Raw genomic sequence first — 22218 nt, forward strand, 5'->3', positions numbered from 1 at the left:
AATAATTTCATTTTTCAAAATGTTAACAAAACTTTAATCCCGTGCATTTGCGCGGGTCTTCACCCTAGTAGAAAAGTATTATGTGTAATCATTCTCATCTCCAACATCAAATCAATAAATAATTTCTCTATCATTAAATTAAATTTAAAATCATATGACATAAATTTCATACTCTATGAATATAGCAGCTAATGAAAAAGACCATTTATCTAATTAATAATCTTACATGTTCACTATCAATCTTCTTCACATTGTAAACATGATTTGATATTCCTTAATGTACAAGAAACTAAACTCTTGACTGATTCCACAGACTCCAAAGTCAATTTTGCTGATGATGGAGAACCATTACTATTATTATTAGTAATTACTTGGAATGCCATTGTTAACAAAGACCCTCCTTCTACAGTATTCATATTTTCTTGTTGTTGTTGCTGCATCATAGTAGTAGAAGTAGTAATCAATGGCCTTGAATCAACCCCATCAGGGAGAATTGAGAACCCTGAGGGTAATATTGGAATGTTGGTTGAATCACATCCATTCATCACATTCTTCATGCTAGGAATGTCCACAGGAGCATACACTACCATTGATTCATAAGCATTTGTGGAGCTATCTTGTAATATCCACCACTTGATGTTTTCTTTTGATGTAATCTCCTGCAAATTATGAGAAGCATATATAATAATAGGTAAAAATTCAGATGCAGTCGACTTCACGGGAAGTTGATACTTAAGAGTCGTTAGATGAAAATTTAGTCAAATCAGTCAAATCATTTAACGATTTTTAGTATCAACTTCACGTGAAGTCGACTGCACCTGAGTTTCCACCATAATAATAATAATAATAATAATAAGGAAGGAGAAAATTTTATACTCAAAGCTAATAAGGATGAACAATTTTATCTAAGATAAAAGTTTTAAGTTATCTGACATGATGGATTATAAATTTATAATTATATCTATAGTAAAACAATAGTATTAAATGCACATTAAAATTAACCACTAAAATTAGTTATTAACATAAAATATATGTTAAAATATATATTATAAATTAATTACAACACATATAATTATATATACATACATGATGACTAATTTTAATAGCTAATTTTAATTATATAATTTTTTTATCGTAAAATTAGCCAAATATATTATTATTCTTGTGGTAACTATATCAAGAAAGTATAATTAATGAGAAATATTTCTAAAATTATTTGACTACTCGCTTAAAATCATCTTCACGTGAAGATATATATAATTGTTAAAAATTATCAAATGACGACAATTTGATCAAACTACATGTTTATTTAACGGTTTTCATTTATGATCAAACTACCTTTTAAAGTTTTAATAAATTAAATCAACCTTTTTAATATTAACATAGTGAAAGATAAATATAACAGCAGTTTGAAATTGTCGCAAAATCCTTAAAAATAGCTACAATAAAATTGTGTTTGGAAGAATAAACAATTAGAGTGTGTTTGATCTGTATTTTTTTTTTAATATTTTTTATTTTTTAGAATTTGTACAAAAAAACAGTAAAAATAATAAAAATTTTATTTTCTATTTTTATTTCCTAAAAAAAAGTAAAAACATAAAATATTATTTTTTATTTTTATCTTATATTTTTGTCATAAAATTCTAAAAAAAATATACTAAAGATACAAATGCAAACTAAATGGATCCTATTTTCAATATATACACACACGGATATCTAAGAATTTCTTAAATGTAAGAAATCGTACATGTTTTAAATAAGATAACTATTCCCATGAAGATGGCAAAAACATCTTTTTATGATATTCTTGTTTAAAAAGTGTAACTTATTTGTTTAGTAACACTTTGAATAAAGGTAACACTTTTACTTTAAATAAAAATCAAACTCTACAATCTATCATCCAATGATCAAAATGAAATATCTTCACATGATGACAATTATAAAATTTTCATTGGAGTAGCCACCTTTAAACAATGCATTTAGAATTGAATTCAACTAATTCAGTGTGTTATATTTTCTCCACAAAATAAAAGGAAGCTTATTATAAGAACTCACATGGATATTTACAGCATTGCCCCGATCTTGGCCTTTGGCTAATGTTGCTATGGACTGCACCGATGACCCACCAGTGACCATGATATCCCACTGTATGCAAACAAAAATAATTATAGACAAAGACAATAATAGAAACTCAATGGTCCAATTGCTATATAATTCATCACCAACTTGGCTAGCTAACGTAACACCCTCTTTGGATTTTTTTTGTTGGATGCAAATGAATCAAAATCAAAATCAATTCTGAGTACGCAGAATAATTCTTCATTTTGGAAAAGGAGAAGTTCAGTTTTGTAACGATGATGAGGTTGCGATGGGAGTCTATACAGGAGCAAGGCTGTTTATATTTGAGGACAGAATAAGATACGATATAAGAATAAGATATAAATAATAAAACTATAAAATTTAGTAATAAAATATTTTATTTCGTGATAATAAAATAAGTATAAGAAAAATTAAAATATGAAAGATTAATTTATTCTATTTTTTGTACAAAAAATATTGAAAAAAAATTATAAATATAGAAACTATAATTATTATGAAAAAGAGTAATAGATACAATGAAAAAAAATTTGCATCTTATTTGTATTTTTAAAAAATATAAAATAAACTAATTTAATGTTTTATAGTGATATAATATCTATTTTTATATTTTATTTATCAAACATAATTTTATATTTTTATATTTTTGTTTTAATATTTTGTAACAAAGTAATCACAGAAAATTACATATTGAATGACACTTTTGGTATATTGTATTTTGAGTGAGGATATTCTTAGTGTAATAGATTTTTCATGTCAATGATAAAAAAATATACATGAATAATTATATTTTTAATATGTCTTTTCAAGCAATATTTTAAATTTATTTAAATTTTATATTATTTTTTTAATTTATTTTATGCTAATTTCTTTTTATTTTAGAATTTAACAAAGATTAAATTCTAAATTTTTAAATCATATATAAAAATTTTAATATTATATTATGATATTATTTGTTTAAAAACTTAGATAATAAAAAAATATATGAATGATTATATATATATATATATATATATATATATATATATATATAATTAACAATCAAAACTCAATAATTCAATTTTCATAAGAGTTGAAATCATAGTAAAATTTTGATACCAACATAAGGAATTGAATTCATTTAAACAGCCTGTAATTAAAGATTATTTAGGGACTACTAGTGGCTATCATTTGTGTCTCTAGGAGGCACAAGTGACCCACCACTTGTGTGAAATAATTTACCCTATGATCTATGCTAAGAAATTCTTACATTTACCATTTAACATGTCAATTTTCTGGGTCTATATATATATATAGTTTTCTCTCATTTTCATTGCATTTATGATCTTAAATTATTGTGAGGTACACACAACAATAATTTGTTCAACTAGTCAATTTTTATATATAGATACAAACTTTTTACCTCTATTTTTATTCTTTTATGTTTGATCCTATAAATTATTAATTTTCTTTTTTTTCACAAAAAAAAATAGTAATATTAAAAAGTAGTTAACTCACTTTTAATCTTGACTTCACTTATTAATTAATTGGGAGATGCTCCCGTAAAAACGCAGAAAATATCTTTTTCTAAAAATATTTTTTAATAATTAAAATTTAACATATATAATCACTTAAATTATATTATTTTTATCAAAATTAGGTCAGACAAATTAATTTGATCGAAAAATAGTGAATCAAATTTTGAATCCGTCTAAATTAATATTATTTTTTATAAAAAATGACTACAATATCTCTATTATATAAAATGACTAAAATACTCTTATTATATATATTAATTTTGAGAATCTTAAATTCTAGCCCTTTTCTTCTCTATCGTTATAGGGTTAGAATTTAAAGTTTTCAATATATATATATATATAATAGGAATATTTTAGTAGTTTTTATAATAGGAATATTGTAGTAATTTTTTATAAAAAAATATTAATTTATACCGGTTCAAAATTTAATTTATTAATTTTTTGCTAAATTGATTTGTCCGGTCTAATTTTAATAAAAATAATATAATTTAATTTATTTTATGTGTTAAATTTTAATTTTTAAAAAACATCTTTAAAAAAAGACGTTTTTAACATCTTTATTTAAGTGACTCCCTAATTAAATTACTCTACCTATTCTAATTAATAACTCAAAATAGGAAAAGTCTAGGGGCCAGCAACTTTTGTGTTTTCTGGCCAGCACTTAGGGCTTGTTTGGGTGAGCTTTTAAAGAAAGATCTTTTTTTGAGTTATCTTTTTCTAAAAGATCTTATAGAGAAGTAAAAGTAATTTTATGTTTGGATATCTCATGTAAAAAAGTCTTTTTATCTATCAATTATGTTTGGGTATAACAATATAAAAGTACTTTTTTGTTTATTTATTACATGAAAAACATATTTTTTTTAAGGAAAAAAGATCTTTTAAAAAAAGATGTAAATTACAGCTTCTCAAAAAAGATCTTTTTTTGATTTTACTAGTGCTTTTACTTTTACTACTAGAAATTTGCCAAACACATTAAAAAATAAAAAAATATCTTTTTTCAATGAAAAAATATCTTTTTTTAACAAAATAATGGCACACAAACATACACTTAACCATCAAAACAAAAGTGAGTGATCTCTCACCATTAAATGTAATCTCACACCATTAAAAACACTATTGATAACCAATTTATGGTTACAAAACACCAAAATTGCTGCCCCTACCATTCCTCCTCAAAATAAGATAAAGTAGTTACATTCTAAACTCTAATATAAGAACATGTATATATTAACTAAGTAGAGAGCAGTGCATTATGAAAATTTGTACCTGAGACCTATGATTTTCATCCCTCAAGAAATGAAAAAGAACATTTGGAGGGAGAGGAAGCCACACAGAAGAAACAGCTGATAGGATGACACCAAGAGGTTGACCAGGATCATTCAAGTTCTTCCTAGAACTGATCCTAATGTCTTCTCCATTTTTACTTGTCACCTTTGTCCATGTATGGAAGCTTGAGGCTCCAATTGCATGGCAAAAACTCCATCTCATTCTTTCTCCTAACTTCAATATGCTCTTTCTTCCAGCTGATGTGGCAACACCTAACAATATCATCATCAAATTGTAAATGGTACGGTCAAGTTTGGTGAAAAATTTTATCAATAGATCGAATTAGTCTTTCAAAAATTACAAATTAATCATTTTTGTTATTCTGTCACCTCATTAATAATTTTCATGAATGATTGATGATATGAAATATTAATTGATAACATATATGATTCCTGATATGTCTAATTAAAGGTGCTAACCAAATATGTTTATGAAATTCTATCAGTTTAGTCTATTTTTTCAATTACATCAACTCTAACTCTAACTCCAATATAATTTATCGATTAAATTGATAAATTTTTATAAACACAACATTTAATTAGGCATATTAGATGTCGTGTATATTGTCGGTCAACATTTTATATCATCAGTCGTTGACAAAAATTGTTATGGAATGATGGAAGCACAAAAATAATTAATTTATAATATTTAAAAAATCAATTTAATTGATAAAATCTCTCATAAACAAATTCAAAAAGCGACCAATAAACTTTCAAGAACTAATTTCACTATTATTCTATAAAAGTTAATATAATTCATGAGTAGAAAAATAATAAAACTAATTAATAAAGAAATTATTACAAACTGACCAGTTGAATCCTTGATGGGAACATTAGTTGCCATGAAGAAAACAAGGCGTTGACATTGAAGCTGCAGTGTTGATATCCAGTGCCTTGCCCCAAACGCTGTACCGTTATTCACAATGCTTCTATACATTCTGTGCACACTGCTTTTCTCGCATTCCCAGTGTTCCACCCAACTTACCTAAATCCAAAATTAACAACAATGTGCTTATTTAGCTGAATTTAAATTCCATTAGGGTTTTTACGAATTATAATAATTACGAAAACTATGTTTTATACACAGGTCATGGAGATCCTAATAAAAACTATCTTTCCTTTATCAAAAATGTTATTTATACATTAAAATCAGTCACTAGTATTTGTGTATAAATATATGTGTAGTTTAATTTATTTTCAATATGTATTTATATTTCAACATGTATTTTATACTGGTAGCTAATTTTATTAGTGACTGATTTTGGTGTACACATAGCATATAGCCCCTCACTTATATATGAGTTTAATTTTATTGTAAAATAATTTTACACGATCATCTTATCATATTTATGTATTTACATAATTTTTTAAATAATTAATTTAAAATTGATACTTTTTTGATAATACATTATTAATTAAGAAAAAGTTTAGAGACCAGCAATTTTATTGAATTTTGGCAAGCATGTAACCAGCAGAGAAAGATGAGTCATTAGATGAAATTTCACACCAATCTCACACCATTAAATCATTATTAATGGCTATTTGATGGCTACCAATCACAAAAATTACTGGTCTCTAGCATTGTTCATTAATTATTTATATAAAATTCTTTTACATTCTTAGTAACATAAAAGTTATATATATTCTTGTGCGTGAATCATGACGATAACAATTTAAAATTGATGTCATGGCATACGTACTATATCCAATTTGAAACAAATATTTAGTTTAAAATATGAATACATACATAAATTAAAGATAGAAAGTGGTTTTAATCTATGGAATATAAAAAAGGAAAATTGATATATAGAATTCAGTTTATATTGTCACTTACTATAAAAAAGAATTTATATTATTAAAATAAAAGTGAGAATATTTGTTTCCTAATAAGTTATATGATAGAATAATTAGGTACCTTGCAATGACCATGGGACTTATCTTCAATAATGCAACCAGAAGGGCGTTTTCTGCATTTAAGAAGGGAAGCATCGATGTTGTCTTCTACTTTGTCTATGGAAACATCAACAATTCCCCACTTTTCATCACTTAACTTTCTGCAGCATCTCACGAAATACACTTCTCTTGTTGCCACCATTGGTGTCAGCATTTGCAACTCAGCAAACATCTTCAAACCCATGCATATAATTATTTTATCATATTATATATTAAAGATCAATAGATTTTTCATATTTCTAGCTATGTAGTATCATAAAAACTACTCTTAACAATAAGTTCATTTATTAATTTGATGAAAAAAAATACTTCTTGCCATTTTATTAAATACTATCTTTAATTTAAAATTGTTTAACCAATATTGTCATAAATCTACTTTTTTTTATTTAAGTGTTGTATGAATAGTTATATATTTAATGAATAATATTGTAAAGAATAAGTGTATAAAACTAACTTTTAATTAATAAATATTAATCAATTTTTATTATAAACTTATTTTTGAACTCTGGATTTTTTTAAAAAATTTATGATTTAAAATTTAAAATAAAAAATAATTTAAAAAATTTTGGTTGATATTGACCGGAAAAATTGACTATTCAATTAAATTAAATTTTAAATTTAAATTTTATTATATTATCAATATAATTTAAAACTCAAGAGTCAGCAATTTTAATTTATATTTGTCGATATTTTAGTTAGTAGTCCAATATATTTAGACTTTAGTCTAACAATTTAGTATCGTATTTTTAGTTTATATTTTAAAATATTATTAACTAACTATTAACTAAAATTAATAAATTATACTGATTTTATAGTATTATTCATAATATTATAAAGCATTTTTCAATTCAAAAATATTTAATAATCAAAAGAAACTAATAAAAAATAATTAAAATTTATCTTATTTAATATTCATTAATTATTGTAATAATTAATAAATACTAAATAAATAATTTTTTTATCTCTTTAACATTTGGTAGGATATTTTTTCAGCATCCAATTTTAATAATAATTTCGCTCTCATTAGATATATGCCTTGGAGAGGAAATCAAATAATAATAGTGATAATAAATGAAGAGATAAAGAGATAGATGGAGATGGATAGATTCCAGCATGTTATGTTGGATCGGATATGGGGAAATGGAAGGAAAGTGCCAAGAATGATGTTCGATCTTTTGCATTTGTTCTTTTTAAGCTTTTTGGGTCCTCATCAATACTTTATGAGATGCTGATGATGATAATATAAAGCCTATCTTTTAAAGGCATACTTAAAAGATTATCACCACTTACATTTCCCAAAATGTTTAATAATGCATGCAAGGTTATTTATTATTCATTTGTTTTAAGAAGACATAATTAAGTTCGTCTTACATTAAATATCTTACATTAAATAAGCTATTGATACGCTTTTTTGTACTTTTCGACACGCTTTTAAAGCGTGACAGAAAACTTATTTTTTTGTATTGCAATCAGTTATGATATATAAAAATATATATTTTATAATTAAAAAATATTATTATAAATTTAATTATTTTATTAAGATGTATTTAATAATTTCAATGATCAACTAATTATTTAATTAAAAATATAAATTAATATATAAATATATACAGACATACATAAATATATATCTATTTTATAATTAAAAAATATTATTATAAATTTAATTATTTTATTAAGATGTATTTAATAATTTCAATGATCAACTAATTATTTAATTAAAAATATAAATTAATATATAAATATATATAAATATACATAAATATATATCGATAGATTTATTTAATAGTTGAATTTTAATTTACATGAAACATTTTTAGTCTAGCAGTGCCCCTTTCTGTTCTATTTATATGGAAAAGGAAAAAAGGAAAGTGACAAATAACTTTTTTAAAGATTTATATTTTGAAAAGATTATCTTTTAAAAAAAATATTAAGTCTTTTACGATAATAAATATGAATATATTATTTTTAAATAAATTTTTATGATTAGAGTAAAAAAATTTAATTTTAATTAACTTATCTATATTTTTTATTAGGGTAAAGTATACTTTTTGTTCTTGAAGTTTAGCAAAAGTTTTAAAAATATCCCTAAGTTTTATTTTGTTTCAATTTTATCTCAGAAACTTTCAATTTGCATCAAATATGCTCTCGACAGCTAAATTTTCAAAAAATTTAATACCAATCTAACAATAATGCATGAAAATTATGCTTGATTTGCTTGTGTTGATGGTTGTTCTTATAAAATTATTATTAAATTGATCTTAAATTTTTTGAAAAATTAGTCGTTAAGAGTATATTTGATGCAAAATAAAAAATTTTTGGGACAAAATTAAAACAAAAAAAAATTAAAATTTTTTTTAAAATTTTTGTCAAAGAAACAAAAAATATACTTTATCCTTTTTATTATGAAAAATTTTATTTATATATATATATATTTAAAGTAATCTATCTAAAATATAATTTTTTAAGTATTTATTTATATTTTTTTTGCAAAAAGTTAACTACTAATCATATATAGTAGAATCTAGAGTACTTTATTATATTTTAAAAGGAAGATCCATCTTTTTCTCGTGTTCCTCGCGGACTCGTGGTCGTTGGACCACCTGTGGCAAAAATTTCTAACATGTAAGGTAGTGTTTGGAAGTTCAAATTAAGATTTGATAGCTAAAATTAAAATTTTGGTATTTTCAATATTTTTAAAAAGTAAAGACATATAATATTAAAATTTTTAGAAATATAAACTAAAATTTTAGTAATATTTATTTTTAATTATTTTTATTCAATTTTTTAAATTTTAAATATAATTTTATATACTCTTTTTGAACAGGATATGAAATATATAATTTTTTTTTTGGTGAGGATATGAAATATATAATTTACTCTTATACACTTTACACTAAACATAATATAATTATTTATTTAATATTTTTTTTCAGTTTTTATCTTTTAGTTTCTATTTTTGGTTTCAATTTCTTTTTCAAATACAACTTAACAATTCAACTCGTTTAATTTCTGATTCATAAATAATGAAGATTATTTGATTTTAATATATAAGATTATTATTATTATTATCAGAGGTAGTTATTATGTTTACCAGTTGAACAACACCATTGCTATTAGATCCTTCTCCATTGCATATAACATCAACATTTGCAGCCTTTGATATTAAGCATGGAAACATCTCCTTCCATTGATTCTGCAAGAACAATATTGTAAAAAAAAATATTACATACTAAAAAATGAATAATTTAATTTGTGCATATTATGTTAGCTTTAAAAAAAAAAAAACATTTTAAGTATTCAACTAATAATTAACAAAAGTAGTTGGCTCAATCATTCATTATTTTTAAAGTAATAATATATGAATAATAACTCAAATAATATTTGACTAATAGTATAATATATAGAAAAGTTTTTAAATATACAGGTACACCAGTATTTCAGTAATTTTTAACCGTTGATTTTAATTATATATATTATATATATTTTTTATAATTAAGATCAACGGTTAAAAATCACTGATATATATACTTACCACATCTAGAAAACTTTGGACAAGACTTGATAGGTCCATAAAAACCATTCCATTTTCTCTTGATGCTTCAATGGACATGTTTGACCTTCTTCCAATAATTCTTGAATTATTGTGAACCTCAAAAACCTTCTCATATTCATCATAGTTGAGTATTTCTCTACCAGTTTCAACACTACGAACCCATAAAGGTTCTCCAATAGTAGCCATCTTTATGAGTTCCTCTATTGCTTGGTTCACTATCTCCATTATCCTTGATTTTTCAACCCCAAAAATTCCATTGTAAAAATCCATTGATGAGCTTATTCTATTATTATCTACTTGCTCATGGCTAGTTGAACATGAAGGGTACGTTATTGTTCCAGCTGATGGGTATTTCCCTGAAACTTCTCGTAGCTTCTCTATCTATATATAAGAATTCAAAAGATTTATTGAAATATTATATAATTTTACATATATACAATTTTATTCAATAATAATATAATATAAGGACTTATTCAAAATTTGCATACTCTACAATAATAATAGACATAGATTAATGTATTTATAAAAATGGAGTCACAGTCAAGAATCAAATACACTTATTTTCATGTAAAATTGATAATTGAGAACCATTAAATAATTTAAAAAATTTAACTAAGTTATTATGTTTTCAATTATCAACTTCTCACGAAGATATATAACTGTATGTAAGTTTCTACTAAATAAAGTCAAAATATATTGTATACTATGGTATCTATATATACTTACCTAACTTACTAAAAAGAGATAAATGTTAATATTTAAATTAAAAAATATAAAAATAAATAAATTTTTAATATTTAAAATTTACCATAAAAAATAAATTCGACAATTTCGGTACCAAAATTATAGGCACCATAGAATTTACCGTCAAAATATTATATGAACATATGTAGTGTATATATATACCTAACCCTAATTATTTCATTCATTTCACAAAAAAGTTGATAGTTATATATATAAATACCTCAGCTTTGAGTTTGGCATTTTCTAAACGAAGTTGTTGTTCTTCAATGGAGATGGTGGAACTATCATCAGTGATAGTAGAAGTGGTGGCCATGGCCATGCCACAGTTAGGGCAGCAAGATTTGCTTATGGCCTCTCTCATGGCCTTATTTTCCTCCATTAATTTCTCTATTTCTTTCTTCAACAACGAACTTTCATGACGCTCTTGTATTGCCTGGCCAAATTGAAAAAAATAATAATTGCATGACGAGTTAATAATTATAATGAATTAGTTAAAATTAAAAATTAAAAATAATTAAATAATATAAAAAATATCGCTGTCATAAATTTGTTTGTCCAAAACATTTAAAGTATTTAATAAAAGTGTTTAATATTGATGAAACACAGTCGTGCAATCATAATTGTTCTCTTGGCAAATTATTCACACTGTACGGACACATAATAAATATAAAAAGTAATTATTTTTACTAATATGACGTTATATGAAATTGGATGTACATGTAAAATAGTTTTACATTGAAGATATATCAAAATCAAATTCTTTAATAAAAACACATGAATAGTTATATCTAATAATGATAAATATATGAATTTAAAATAGTTTTACATTGAAGATATATCAAAATCAAATTCTTTAATAAAAACACATGAATAGTTATATCTAATAATGATAAATATATGAATTTAAACAAAATTAATATACAATTAATTAGGTACCTTGATTTGGGTTCGACGATTTTGGAACCAAAACTTGACTTGACTTGGAGCAAGGCCTAATTGCTTGCTGAGTTGTTTCCTTTGGCTTTCATCTGGATGGGGGGATTCTTTGAAAACCCTAATTAATAGTAATAAATACTCATCTCAGCTTTTTAATTATTAGCTGATTTAATTATCTATCATCAAGCTTCAATAATAATTCGTACATATATACATGTTTGTATGCATCTATTTAAGTAATGACACAAACTATAAAAATTAAAAGGCCCTTAGAGAAAAAGTAGTACTTGTTTTATAGTTTCACGTTGTTATTTAAATGAAATAATTATTTCACTTTTACTCATTTATGGTTGTATGTAAAAATAAAAGGAATTATTTTTCAATTTCATTGGTAGTCCAATTACTGCAAAATTAGAGTACGAACCAAATTTTGTAGTCCCTGCATGCGAAAACAATGCATGTGAAATTGAGAAATAATGATAAAAACATAATTTGTTTTATTTTTAACAAAGTCAGAAAATAATAAATTTTTTTATTTAAATTAAAATAGCCTTATAATCACTGTTTCACATTTTTATTTTATTTTTGAAAAGAAATTAAGGTAAAATTGATATTGATAATCCTACTTGGAAATTGGAATATAATCATGATCCAAATTCAAATTTTTTCTTACGATGATATTAGAGAGTCAAAAAAAAAAAAAAACTTAAAACTTACTTTATTTAGTATTTATTAATTATCACATCAATTAATAAATACGGTATAAAATAAGTTTTGACTGATTTTGACTAAATTTTTTTTGTTATCAAACATTTTTCTTAATTTTTGACCTGATTTCTTATTGAATGTGTCTCAACAATATATCTTTGATTATTACCAACACATAGATTGAAAGAAAGGGTTTGGCTTTCAAAAGGAAATTAAAGGTTATATATATATATATTGACATAATTATGATGACAAATACATAGAGTAGCAAATCTAAAAAGCAAAAGCTGTTAAAATTTTTAAGCTAGTAAGCTTTAGCTTTTAATCATTGATCTTCCTTTTATTATGACCCTCATATATGGCAAACTCTTCTCATCATAGCAAACTACTACTCTATCTTTGACTTGCCAAGAAACTATGAAATAATTAATTAATTCATCCATAATAATAACCACAAATTAATACGTACGTTATTATAAATTAGTTAATAACACCCAACATGCCGCATATTCATAAATTAAAATATGTAAAGTTTGAATCTTTGTCGTCTTGGTTAATTAATTAGAATTGCATGTTGCTCTTTTCTAACAAATAAAGATCCAATACACCCTAAAAAGAATAAAAGTGTAAGAGAACAGCAATAATGCTTGTTATTTGCAACCATGATTCACTGTTATTGTCCCCACTACTCATACCAAATGCATACATACATACATATACATATACATATATATATACACAAATGAAAATGAAATTCTTATATAGAGAGCAAATCAATAAAGAGCTAACGGGCAATGAGTAATAGCTCAAATAGCATAGTTTCCCCATACTCAATTAAGAGGTTGCGGGTTCGAGTCTCCTATATTTAGTAAAAAAAATAAAAATAAAGAGCTAAGACTATTATTTAGTGTTAAATTGTTGTTTAATTTATTTTTTTATAATAAATTTTAAATATTTAAAAATAATTTATTTTTATATTTTTAAATTAAATGTTAATTTTTAATTTCTTTTAACAAGTTAGATATTACTTTTTAGATATTATAGTAATCACTTATATATTTTATATATCAAATTTATTGAATTTTAATTATTCTGTCCCATAGGCTATATAGCTAGATCGGTAGCTTAGCTTGCTCTTTTATTAAAGTACACTTCTTAATTAAAACCAAATTGTCTTTAATTAGGTGAAATCTTGATATTTTAATATTAGATTGTTTATAAATAAAAATTTACGTATAATTATTTTTATGTGATGTTATTAATTGAAAATTATTAGATAATTTAATACATTTAATTAAATTATTACTTAATAAATTGTAACTATTAAATTCATATTAAGATAAATTGTATGTGACTTTTTACCTTATTTATAACAAAAATTACACAATATATATAAATAAAAGTTAACTATTATTATTACTTGATTCTTTACTGGGGTGGTGAGTGGTGACAGTACATTTGTAAATTGAAAAATAACATGTCCATGTAAATGTATGAAGCACCATGCTAATTTAGAAAAAAAAAAAAAACATATTCTACGTAATATAAGAATTTAATTTTTTATGCACTCCCAATATAAAAATCTTATCTAAATAATTAATTGTGTATTATTATATTAGCCAAAATAAATAATTTTTAAATTTATTATTTAAAAAATAAATTAAATACATAAATCTAATTAAAAAATTATATAAATATTTTATACTATTAATATGTCAAAATTAGATTCTAATAAAGAAATAATACAACTTAGTAAAAGGTATATATATAGACAATGAAAAATATATTTTAAATTTAATTTTGATACATTATTTATTCCTATAAACATTTTTATGTATACATTTAATTATATATCGATAACAACAAAAGTAACTACTAAAGAAAATATAATTATTACATCATTGGGGGAAACATTTTAAATTATATATTTCTTAGTAGTACTTTTTTTTGGTAAAAAAATTAATAACCATGTTACACAAAAAATATATTAGCATATTAATTATTAAATATAGAATATATATTAAAATATAAAATATACTAAAAATAAATTAAACAATATATATTTATCCATAAATATATAATAATTAATTTAGTTGTTAATTTTTTATATATATTTAATATTTTTAAAATTATTTTTTTTAGTTTTTATCATTAATCACTGGTATGAATATTACTGATTAATTCATTATAGAATTTAATATAAAATCCATATTAGAATAGTCATCAATAGTAGAAATATACAATGTGCCAATCCAAAAAACCGCAAATTGAACTGCCGCAATATCTTTTTATTTAGCAATGATTACGTAAACCGATGCTAAATGACCGCCGCAATCTTCCATTTATGTTGTAAGTACAAGCTAAGCAATTCTTTATCTTTTTTCACTTGTTATTATAATAATTAAAAGCATCAATTATAAAGCTAAAAAATTTAGATATAAAAATAAGATGAGAGTTATATTTTAATATGGTAATTTTTAGTGTTTTTTAAAACTGTGGGAAATACATAAATCGTGTTTAAAAATTTTTTAAAATGTGTGGTACACAAATCGAACTCTCCGATTTGTGTTTAAAAAATTAAAAAATTTGGAGTACACAAATCAGACCGTTCGACTTGTGTACTCCAAATTTTTAAAATTTTTTAAATACAAATCGGACTGTTCAAGTAGAAAAATAAAATGGTTCGATTTTTGTATCTAAAAATCGGACGGTTCCGATTTCTGTATCTAAAAATCGGACGGTTCCGATTTCTGTATCTCTTAAAAATAGGTCCGATTTGTACTCCATAAATTAAATCATCTTACATTTTAAAAAAAATAACACAATAGATCATAATTCAAAAAAACACCATTGGTAACCCAATATTAAAAATAAAAATGTGTCAGTTATAATACCTAAGCATATATGGGCCAAAATTTTATCATTTATTGTAAAATTAGAAATGCAAAAAAAATTGAAAACATTATTTACGTACGCTTCCATTTCTCTGATCTGCCCAGCGGTGTGCCTATGATACTTCTTTCTTTTCTTCTTCTTGCTCCCATCGTCATCACCACCACCATCATCATCATTATCTGATCTTGATCTCAACGGCCCAGAATTCTCACTGCTTACAGTGGTGGTGGTGTCCTCTTTCCTTGAACACTCTCTACTTCCCTCATCCCCTATTTCCTCTATTTGGTTATTAAAAATCCCAGCCTTCAATACCATAAAAAAAAATAACAAATCAACTCTCTTAATTTAATCATAAATAATTAATTATAGCTATCAAAATCAAAATCAAAATCAAAATATTTAAATTAGAAAATAATTTTTTTATTAATTAATTACTTATATATGCATACACACATATGTGAAACAGAGTAGGTCTAATAATTTGTTGCAAAGAAGATCATATATATGTATTGGATTAATTAAATAGATTTATATATATATATATATATATATATATATATATATATATATCTATCTAGTTAACTATGTTATAGTAGCTAGTAGTGATTCTAGAGGGAGTTATATTATATAAGATATGTTATTATTGTACTTACAAGGGTGAGGGAGAGAGTTGGAGAGGAGAACAAGTCCTTATTGGTGTTTGAAGACATGTCCATTTCCATTAGCTACAAGAATAACACACACTCTCTGAATAACGTTTAATTTGATGATTTCCTAAGAAGCAAAAATGGTGGGAGAGATTGGTGTCTTCTTCATAGAGAGAAAGAGAGAGAAAGAGTTAAGAGAGTGAAAAGAGGTTGAGAGTTGAGACTCTTGACTCTTGAGAAACGTAAGGACTACTCTCAATATTTAAGAATATAAAAACAAGAGGGGAACTCGCTATCTTGTTTTTTTATATTTATTTTATTTTTCATCTTATTTTTTTATTTTGATAATGTATGTATGTAGTCATGTAGGAGATAAAGTATTTTGAAAAAAAATAAATTAAATAGTTTCTAATAATTATTTTAAAAGATAATGAAATTATTAATAAAAAATATTTTTTATTATAAATTTTTATTTTTATCAGACTAGTTAGTTTTTGTCAATATTTTCTCTCTATATTAATAAAATAAGCTTACATAATATATTAAAGTTAAACTGTTGATTATCCGAAAGACTTGATTAGAATTGACAAATTTTTTTTAAGAATTTCGTTATCTTTTAGAAGGTAATTATCACAACTATTTAGTTTTTTTTCTTTTTCAAATACATTACCTAATTAATTGTGTAAAACTAAAAAATATTAATAATTTTTAAGTTATTTTTACTTATAAAAATTAAATAAAAGATATATTAATAATTAACGTGTCATATAAATATATTTTAAAAAAAAATCATTGATAAAAAACTAACTAACCTCACTAAGTTAAATATCAAAAATCAAAATGGGTATTTGTTTTAATTAAAGATTTTCTAATTCTTCAAAAAATTTATCAGGAATTCAAATAAGTATTCACTCAAGTATTTTTTATATGAATTTGAGTACTTAGTCAAGTTTTTTTATATGGATTTAAATCCTCTAAATTTAGATTTTATTTTAAAATGCTAAATATAATTTTTCATCATTTATGAATTAAGAGAAAATATTTAAAAATAAAAGATTATACTTTATCTTCTAAAAAAAATCCAAAATTTAAAAAGTTCAAATTTTTTATATTCATAATTATTTTAATTTTCAAAGTATATTTTACCCTTACATTAAACATTCTGAACACTCTCGTGTAATAAAATTCAAATATATTATGAATAAAAAGTAAAAACACTAATATTAAGACAGCTTTATGTATTCTCCTTAATATGTAACATTTAAAGTTAATTTAATTTATTATTAATAAAGGAACTATTCATGGTGTTATCAGATTATTTTTTATTTATTTTGACACAATTTACAATATATTTATTATAAGAGTGAGATATTTTTATTAATGGTGCAATATCATTTATTATTAAATGATTTAAAAAGATAAATTAATTATACCACAATAAATAATATTGGCAGGAGTACGATTGACAATTAGAAAGAATCCATTTCATAATTAGAGAAAAAGACCCAACAAGAATTTTAGAAAAGTAGTTTTCTACGTAAGTGTTAACTTTATATTAAAAAATCATGTCCATAATTAATGAAATAATCATGTTATTATATGACAGCAGCTGAGTCTCTCATTTATTAATGATAAAATCTCTTTCACATTCAAGTTTAGGATTTTTGTTTAACAATGATTAATTCCAAACGAATTTAGCTTTCATTTAAAGATTTATCTTTAAATAAGTTATTGCATATAAAATAAAATTTAAATATTTAATATTTATTTAAATAAATAAGTAAATTAATTATTTGATCAATATAAATTGGTTCAATTTTTTATTTTTAACCTTTGGCAAGAAAAAAAAATTAGTCATACAAATTTTATTTTTTTGGAGTCATCTTTTAGATTTCTGTTAGAAGATTTTTTTATTGTTCACGATATTTTATAAGACTGTGTTTGATATGTAAGAGCTATGACACGGACACGGGACACGACACGACATAGGACACGCCGACATGCGAATTTTAAAATCTTACCTGACACGGGGACATGTATACATATAAAATATAAAGTAGTTTTTAGATAAATCGTAATGATATTTTGATATTTTATTGATATTAAAATATAAATTAAAATTTTTAATTATTTTTAGTATCTTATTTTAATTATATCAAGTATTTAAAATATTTTTTTTGTTTTAATAAATAATAATATACACTATATCTAAATTTATTTTAAAAATATAGTTAAGAATAAGACTGGAAATGCAGGTGTGTCCGGAGAAGAATTTTTTTATTTTTTATTGAGACACGGTTTGGACACAGCAGACACGCGTGTCGGACGAGTGTCGGTGAGTGTCGTGTCCGAAATGCGTCCGACACGCGGACACGACAACTAAGCGAAGTGTCCGTGCTTCATAGTGTAAGAGTGTAAAACTGTGTTTGTTTTTAAGAATAGGATAAGATAAGATATTGAGAACAAGACACAAAAGATAGAGATACAAAATTTTGTATTCTTGTATTCTATTTGGTGATAAATTAGAACAAATTATGAAAATTTAATTTATTCTCATTTTTTTATCCAAAAAATTTGAGAAGAAATATATAATCATAAAAAATATAATTATGAAAAATTAACAAGAATAATAAAAAAAAATAAAAAATAAGTTGTGTTCCTTGTTAGTGTCTCTGTGTTCTTCATGTGGATGGACACAAAATACACTAATTCAATGTCTATGGACACAATATCTCTATTCATATCTTATATGTCAAACACGATTTTGTGTTTTTGTGTCCTTATTTTGGTATCCTATCCCTGTAAATAAATGCAGCCTAAAGGACTAATTCGTCGCGAATCTAAACTTTATTTAAAGTTTTGCCACTGGCCAATAAATTACTGTATACATAAGGCATGATTTTTTTTTTTGGACGGGCATAAGGCATGATTTGAATATCCGATACTTGGACGAGTGAGCCGAGGTTGGTCCATGTAGTTTTTATATGAAAACAGGCCTAAGGCCCATAAAGTACTTGGCCAAAAAACAGAAGTCCGACCCAAAAACACAGAAAAGTCAACAAAATTGAGAATTTTTATTTTCAGAAAAGTAATTTTATTTGATTTCGATATCTTTTTTGTGGTTCACATTGCTTGGCTTTGAATATTGTGGTTCTCACTTCTCAGTCCCTGTCTCCGAACTCTGAACTCAGTGGCACTCATCTTGCAGCAGTGTACTCTTCCAAAAGTAAACAATTTTGCTTTTGGAATCTAACTTTCTTTTGATGTTCCTCAAATTTTGTTTGACTAAAAGATGAACTAACTATCTGATTTATTTATTTTTTCTTAATAATGATGATTCAGGTTTGTGGTCGCACTTTGGAGTTGGAAATGGCTTCCACTGTTGCAAGCTTGCTACCGCCGTTGCTGGTTCATGGCAGACAATCACATGCTGTGACCATGCATAGTTTCCCCCTTTCTCCTCCTCTTTTTGGTAACCCTTTTTACTTGTTTGTATTTATTTTATTTTTAATTTCTAAGTTGAATTTTTCCCCACATGCACTGTGCGTCTGCAAAGTTTGATTTCTTCTGTGATTGTCAATTCTTCAATTTTAGGCTTTGATTTAAGGTTTTTTCTTTCCTTCTAATTTTTTAATTTTTGATTTTATTTAAAGTGTAGTTAGTACAAGTCCAATTGAATCACTTTTTTTTTTGAAGAAATTAAATTGTCTAATAAGTAATAACACAATGTACCATTAGAATATTTCCATCATAAAATTTGGTTGAAGTAGATTCTAAAGTAAAATGACAAATAAACACGAGGATTTATATTTCAGACAGATTAGTCCTAAAGAAAAAAAAAGTACCAATAAAGTTCTCTAGGATAACAAACATCGATAAGTTAGTTCAAATTAAGATTTTTTATCCTAAACTCTAGACCCTAAACTGCCTGAAGTGGAAATCCTCACGGGTTTATTTGTCACTTTACTGTAATTTTTATATGTACAATTCATCAAAGATGTTGTACTGGATTGGATTCAGTTTAAAAGATTATTATTGTATTTGTGATTTTAAAGTGTGATTTTAATGCACATTAAGATTGCATTTGAACTTTTGTGTCTACGGATCAATTGTAACTATGTCCTTGTCATCATCGTTCCACATCTTTTATTTGATTACCTATAACTTCTGCTGATGCATTTTATCACTGTCTTTGTATTCCGGATTCGATTTTATTTGCCTATTTTTATTTCGTAGAGAGACGAAACCATACTGCTTTTGTTGTGAAGGCCTCTGGAGATAGTTCTGAATCTTCTACTACTCTTACTGTTTTCAAGACGGTTCAGAATGTTGTGAGTTTCTCCTTTCACTCTTATCTCTCGTTCAAAGGATAGAAAAGTGGACTATACAAATAAGTTGATGACTGTCTTTTTTCCCCTTTTCATTTAAAAACAGTGGGATAAACCTGAGGACCGGTTGGGACTAATTGGTTTAGGCTTTTCAGCTGTAGTAGCAGTTTGGGCATCAGCAAATTTGATCACGGTAATTTAAGTATTTAACTTGATCATTGAGATATCATGATCCAGACAAACATCTCTTGAGCCAGTTCACAATATATTCTTTTGTCAAAGTATCTTAACACAAATGGTATCTAGATATGTTGATTTTGGGTATCAAATTAGTCAGAGTGACATTTGTTTTCAAATATAGGGAGATTGTCTATTGAATATTCATTTGCAGCATTCTAATATTGTTTTTGCCTTTGTGAATTTTGTACATAGGCTGTTGACAAATTACCAATTATCCCTACTGCACTAGAATTAATTGGGATACTATTTACTGCGGTAAATGAATACAGATTAAATCTTCTATTTATATTCTTAATGTGCTTAATGTTGTATAGTAACATAACCTTCTCTTTTTATTTCAGTGGTTTACATATCGATATCTCTTGTTCAAGCCCGACCGGTAAGTATTATTGCTCACCTTCATCTTGATATTGACTACATCATAATATTAATAGCATTGGTCGAAATCTACGTCAAAGGACTAATTATAACCATGCAAATTGCAAAATTGGTTGATGATTAAAGCTACCTTGTAAAGAGACTAACCTGTCTCAATTATAGTGGTTAATGATTTTTTTCCTACAATACTTTCTTAAATCGGATCTTTTTTGCTTGTCCTTTGTGACAGAGATCTCAATAAATTGGCTAGTATTGTACCTAATTTGCAAGCAATTCCATTTGAATGTTTTTTACTTACACAGGGAAGAGCTCTTTAGAATCCTGAACAAGTCAGTATCAGATATTTTGGGCCAGTAATTTGTGCTTCCAAAATGTTCCTGTAGATTGTAATTTTAAGTGTAGATTACGAGTTGCTGTAAAAGTTCTTCTGTTGGAGGATTGGATGAAAAGATGCAGCAAGAATTGTAGAAAGGGTCTTGTTTGTAGGGTGAATGATCAATTTGTTACACATCAATGAATTAAAGCTTGCATCTATTTGCTTAGCTTCTTTTTCACCGGAAACACTTAAATAGGAAGGGTGGGATCACCTTTCTACATAGATAAAATAAATAATGTTTTTATCATAAATTATGTTGATAGATAATTCATTAACATGTTGTATCTTACTATCCTTTCGACCTTTCCCATCTCACCCCCTAAAATAATCCAAAAAATATGGTGAAGTGTGAACTAATGTAACATGTATATATGCACTCACAAATTTAAGTCCAACTTTGTCATAGATAATTGCATGTGATTTTCAAATCAAGCTGTCCCTGTGAAAGAAAGATACTTAGAAGTTAGAATGCATTTAAATAAAGTTACTCCATGCTAGTAGTATTATTCCAAATGTTT

General features: G+C 24.7%; 2 protein-coding genes across 3 annotated transcripts; one reads left to right on the forward strand and one right to left on the reverse strand.

The window, feature by feature from the left end:
* Nucleotides 1-111: 111 nt before the first annotated feature.
* On the reverse strand, nt 112-16656 carry LOC112775822 (homeobox-leucine zipper protein GLABRA 2). Its single transcript, XM_025819705.3, has 11 exons — nt 16385-16656; nt 15811-16034; nt 12129-12246; nt 11413-11625; nt 10428-10829; nt 9987-10088; nt 6855-7064; nt 5750-5924; nt 4881-5152; nt 2056-2145; nt 112-659 (listed from the first exon to the last, which is right to left on the reverse strand). The coding sequence occupies exons 1-11, from the start codon at nt 16451-16453 to the stop codon at nt 237-239; spliced, it is 2298 nt and encodes a 765-aa protein (XP_025675490.1). The 5' UTR covers nt 16454-16656; the 3' UTR covers nt 112-236.
* A 2669-nt stretch (nt 16657-19325) lies between these two features.
* LOC112779209 (protein CURVATURE THYLAKOID 1C, chloroplastic) lies at nt 19326-21951 on the forward strand. Of its 2 annotated transcripts, none has more exons than XM_072228063.1 (7): nt 19326-19604; nt 19721-19850; nt 20615-20709; nt 20813-20899; nt 21139-21201; nt 21288-21329; nt 21627-21951. In XM_072228063.1, exons 2-6 carry the CDS (start codon nt 19748-19750, stop codon nt 21327-21329), a joined length of 390 nt encoding a protein of 129 aa, XP_072084164.1. In that variant the 5' UTR covers nt 19326-19604; nt 19721-19747; the 3' UTR covers nt 21627-21951. The 2 variants fall into 2 exon arrangements, with proteins under 2 accessions (XP_072084164.1, XP_025679239.1); XM_025823454.3 differs by having other exon boundaries at nt 21288-21325.
* Nucleotides 21952-22218: the final 267 nt, after the last annotated feature.

This window comes from Arachis hypogaea, chromosome 19 (genome assembly GCF_003086295.3).
Source record: "Arachis hypogaea cultivar Tifrunner chromosome 19, arahy.Tifrunner.gnm2.J5K5, whole genome shotgun sequence".
Classification (NCBI taxonomy): domain Eukaryota; kingdom Viridiplantae; phylum Streptophyta; class Magnoliopsida; order Fabales; family Fabaceae; genus Arachis; species Arachis hypogaea.